Below are 5,000 nucleotides of genomic sequence, written 5' to 3' on the forward strand. Positions count from 1 at the left end.
AATCATTGCGCTTATTCGCCTTTGTGTCACATCAAATGTTTTTTCCTTTCAGAATTCTTTTTTAGACAAAAATTTGGTTGTAGCATGGGTTCAAATCTCTCTCCTGTACTGGCCAATCTGTATATGGAATACTTTGAGTCTGTTCTTCTGCCAACCATTAAACCCGTAGACAAGGTTTGGTTTAGGTACGTAGATGACATTTTCACTCTTTGGGATGAAAATTGGGGTTCATTTGATAACTTCTTTGCTAATCTAAATTCGTTAGCCTCCAACATTAAGTTTAAAGTTGAATGGGAAGAACAAGGTAAGCTACCCTTTTTAGATGTTCTCATTGTTCGTGACGGGGACAAGCTTGCTTTTACCGTCTATAAAAAAGAAACCCATTCTGGTAGTTATCTTCTTTTTTTCAGCAGTCACCCAGACAAAGTAAAAAGTAGCGTCGCCTCAGGATTATTTCTTCGAGCTCTTAGAATTTGCAGCCTCCAGTTTCTTGAAGGAGAATTAAACATTATAAAATCTCAACTTAGTAATTTAACTTACCTGGATTGGTTCTTTGTCAAAGCTCACCCCCATTTCCTCTAATTTTTCATTGGACAAGAGCTCTTTAATCGTTCCACTTTTCTGAATCATTTATTCCTTCGACCAAGTTTCTTCCCAAAAGCCAAATTATATTTAATTAATTATTACCCTAACACCATTAATAAAAAGGTGGTAAATGTCCACCAAAGGTTAAAAGAAGAGCATAGTCAAGGGGTATATTCGATTCCATGTAAAGGTTGTGACTTAGTTTACATCGGACAGACTGGAAGGGATTTGAACACTAGGATGATTGAACATAAACGTTCCATTAAATATGGACAAGAAAGCTCAGCTGTGTTCCAACATGTCAAGCAATTTAAATATTGTTTAGATTGGGACAAAGCTGAGCTTATTTATAAATCCAGATGTGAGTTCAGGAGAAAAATGGTAGAATCTACTATTATTGAATACCAGCCCAATATGAATATTTCAAAGGGGCAATGGTCCCCGGATATAATTTCAGGACTTTTTATCACCAACCTATTAAAAACACATTTGCCTCCTGACCTCACATAGGGAGTGAGCCGAGGGTAGAGACCTCTTCCCATGTTCCCCTTTCTCATGTCAAGGGTGCTACTTAAGTAGCACGCTCTCTCTTAATTGTATCTACTGAAGAGGATTGCAGTTTGCAATCGAAATATATAGATTCCCCGTCTCCAGTCTTTTCTACTCCAACAGTGGTTTTAACGTGATTGACAAATGTGTGATTACATTTTTCACCTGTAATATACATACATATATATATATATATATATAGTTATATGTATATATGGATATATATATATATATATATATATATATATATATATATATATATATATATCCTGCGTGGTGCAGTGGGTAATGTTCATTTTTCGGAAAGCGGAAGGTGTGTGTTAGATCCCTGGTTAGTGCAAAGCACTTTCATGGCTTTCGAACCCTTCTCCACGACGGCGGTCATCAGGTAGGTCAGTGTCGCAGACATATGCTAGCACCTAATAAGTATTGTCAAGATGATTACACTTAGACTACATTCACAACCACAGCCATTCTGACATAAAAAAAAAAAAAAACACTTATCACCGTACATACAGCCTTACCAAGCCGGATTAAGTTACCGTGGTGAGGTACAGAGGCTGTAGTATCCATCAGGTGAAATGTCGATCCTGCAGTGGACCATTAAGGTTGAACTACAGCTACAACTAATACTACACATACACGCTCAATATATATATATATATATATATATATATATATATATATATATATATATATATATATATATCCACATTATTTATATGCGCAATTATTTCTTGGAACTTGTGCATTAATATTTTGTCAGTGAATTTTCAAAATTATCACACCTAAGTTACAGTCTTCCTTTCCATCCTGATATCCATACATCATTTCAGGCAATCGATAATAAACTAGAGATTAACCCCTTGCATTGTGCATGACAATCTCTTATCCTATGCTTACTGCCAGGATTTGTTTGATTCACTTCTGTGGTCCCTCCGTTGTAGCGAAGAGATACGCATCAATTTACACGCAACAGTAGTTTCGCTCATGCCCTTTCTTTGTGCACAGCAAAAATTAAAAATCTCATTAGCGTTCGCACCTGACGCAAACTGGTGCAATAATTCTGCTTTCTGGAGATTGTGGTCAGTGCATTTTCGCGTGAAAGGATTCGATTTATTGAAAAAGTGATTGATAATGCGAAGGAAGATATATTGCGTGCTCAGTAACAAGATGCGCATGGTTCGCCCACTCAGACTCTGAAAAGGCAACACAAGCTTCCTATCCTGAGATTTTCGCGCTTATTGCATGAGAGAGAGAGAGAGAGAGAGAGAGAGAGAGAGAGAGAGAGAGAGAGAGAGAGAGAGAGAGAGAGAGAGAGAGAGAGAGAGAGAGAGATTCACTTATACATATATATACTTTGCAAAGGTATCGAAGAGATGTCATTAATATAAATTAGATAGACTCCGATACCGGGGAGGAGATACTGAAATCAATAAAATCGCCTGGAAAGTATAAAGAACTATTTGTCAGCCTTTTTTATTGTCGCTATTTTGGGCAAATGACATAAGCATAGGGTTATTCAGCTGTGGGAGAGAAAAAAAAGTGAAACCGATCTTCCCGTCCTCACATAAACAAAGTTGAAGACAAATGGGACTTTTTTTGTCATCCATTTATATTCTTTTGTATTTCTTTGTCAAGGGCCGAGTACGTCGATCTTCCCCTCGAGCGAGTTCGGGGTGTTCATGACGACTTCGAGATGGCGGCGAGACTCAAACGGAGGGGAAGTAAAAACAAGATGGCGTAAAAAAAAAAAAAAAGTCGAAAGAAAACGTACCTGCAACTTACTCGACATTTTCTTGCTGACTTGTTTTTGCTTTCGTGCCCCTCTAGTTTGTTATCGATCACACACACACACACAAAAAGACATTCCAAACCTCAGCGCACGCATTCAAACGAATGACACGGTGACGATAACCGCTTTCTCGAGTCTCGTTGATTCGAGAGCCGCAGCCCACTAACCAAAACGGCAACGGTCCTCAGGCTCCTCACTGAGAAGAAACTTTGGACCGTTGTCTTTGCTTTATTGTCGTGGATCTATTTCTATGCCACCGAATAGCAGGAGGAGGAGGGCGAGAAGGACGAGGAAACGAAAGAGGAAGAGGAGGAAAAGCATGAAGAGGAGAAGGAAGAGCATGAGAGGGAGGACGGCAAGGAGGAAGAAGAGGAGGAAAAATATGAAGTGAAGGAATAGGACGAGGAAGAAGAGGAGCAGAAGGAGAAAGAGGATAAAAAAGAGGAGCAAGGGAAAGGAGGAGGAGCATTGAAGAAAGAGCAGAGGGAAAGAAGAAGAGGAGGACCAGAAGCAAGGGGAGAAGAAAAGGAGGAGAAGGAACAGGGAAAGAAGAGCAGAGAGGGTAGTAGGAAGGGAGATCGAATAGGAGAAAGAACAGGAAGAATAGGAATAAGAGGTGCAGGAGAAAGTGGAATAAGAGGTGGAGGAGATGATACCCTCCGAAGCCCACTTGTGGGTATTCGTCTCGGTTCCAGATACCACAAGAGGGATGAGAATGTGAAGCCTTAGCAAGATTTATGACGAAGCGCTCCGTGGTCATAAAGATTTGTTATGTATTGAAACTTATATTGCAGGTAACTATCAACGTAAATCATATAAATCCTCAAGAGATTTATTATAAGATACAATCGATGTGTTATAAATATCCCTTTCGATTAGTACTCTGTCGTTGGTCTAATGTAAACAGGGACGTTAATGGGAGAGATAAACATTGTCGACATTTTCTAACGAAAACATTACTACCGGTTGAGGTCTCCCTCTCAAAAACAATATTTCTGGAAGAGGAATTGATATGGTCATCAAAGCAAATGCACTACACAGGGATGAAATTGGCACCTTCCCCTCACCCCACCCACAGGTGAACTAAATTGACTGGAATTAGCGACACTGCAATTGTGGTATGCGACCATCAATCGGGAGCAGGCGATGACATGTCGCATGTTCCCACTACCTGTATCTTACACCGAACTCGGTCAAAGACGTCGCAACAATGAGAATATCTTGCAGTATACGAAGAAAGAGGAAAATAATATAATTGTCTTACAATTATATATATATATATATATATATATATATATATATATATATATATATATATATATATATATATAATATTACTACAGAGATTTGCAAAAGCGACATTTCCCCCCCAAAAAAAAAATCCACAACTATCGTGGTATTTTGTGTGTTTTTATAGACAACACTCTGTATTTACTTTTTTTTCTCTCTCACGAAGGCCGTTACAAGAGCAACAGAGACTGACGGTGGTGCTTCGTTTTGAGGAGGACTTGGTGCCGAAGGGAGGCGTGAGTCCTGTGTCAGCGCTGCAGGGTCTACTGCAGGAGAAAAACGGGAGGTGGACCTGCAACGCCATTGTGCTCTATGCCCCTTCAAGGAACCAGGCCGATCAGATCGCCAGGTGAGGTCAGGGCTGTAATCTGATCCACTGACCCCTGCCGACCCTAAACCCTGATCAACCAACCCTGTAGTCGGACCTGCTGACCCGTGATCTCAAATGCTGATTCTATGATCCACTCTGTTGATCTTATCATTCATCTTGCTGACTTATAACTCAACCTTTCGTCTCCTTAAGTCGAGTGCTGACCTTATAATATAACCTGTTTACACTGAACTTCGACTACGCTCCAATCTGCGGACCTCCATATCTCGATCTTCTGATTTCATAATTTGACCTGCTTCTCCCAAATATCCACTTCTGGGCCATAACTCGAACTATGGTCCCCAAAATCACTGGTCTATTATTCTGTTTAATCCGAAAGGACAACTTTGGATATTTTGCTCTGGTTTGTGTCAAGAGATTTAATTAATTTGAGAGGAAATCCACAGACTT

The 5,000-nt window shown here is 39.8% G+C and overlaps 1 protein-coding gene across 1 annotated transcript in view; it reads left to right on the forward strand.

Moving 5' to 3' along the window:
* Nucleotides 1-5,000, forward strand: part of LOC143030050 (uncharacterized) — a 41,132-nt gene that overhangs the window by 1,674 nt on the left and 34,458 nt on the right. Inside the window, exon 2 of the mRNA XM_076193255.1 lies at nt 4,386-4,568. Within this exon, the coding sequence (XP_076049370.1) occupies nt 4,386-4,568 (183 nt within the window). The remainder of the gene's footprint in view (nt 1-4,385; nt 4,569-5,000) is intronic.

Source organism: Oratosquilla oratoria, chromosome 11 (assembly GCF_046742065.1).
Source record: "Oratosquilla oratoria isolate Oo_2021 chromosome 11, ASM4674206v1, whole genome shotgun sequence".
NCBI lineage: Eukaryota > Metazoa > Arthropoda > Malacostraca > Stomatopoda > Squillidae > Oratosquilla > Oratosquilla oratoria.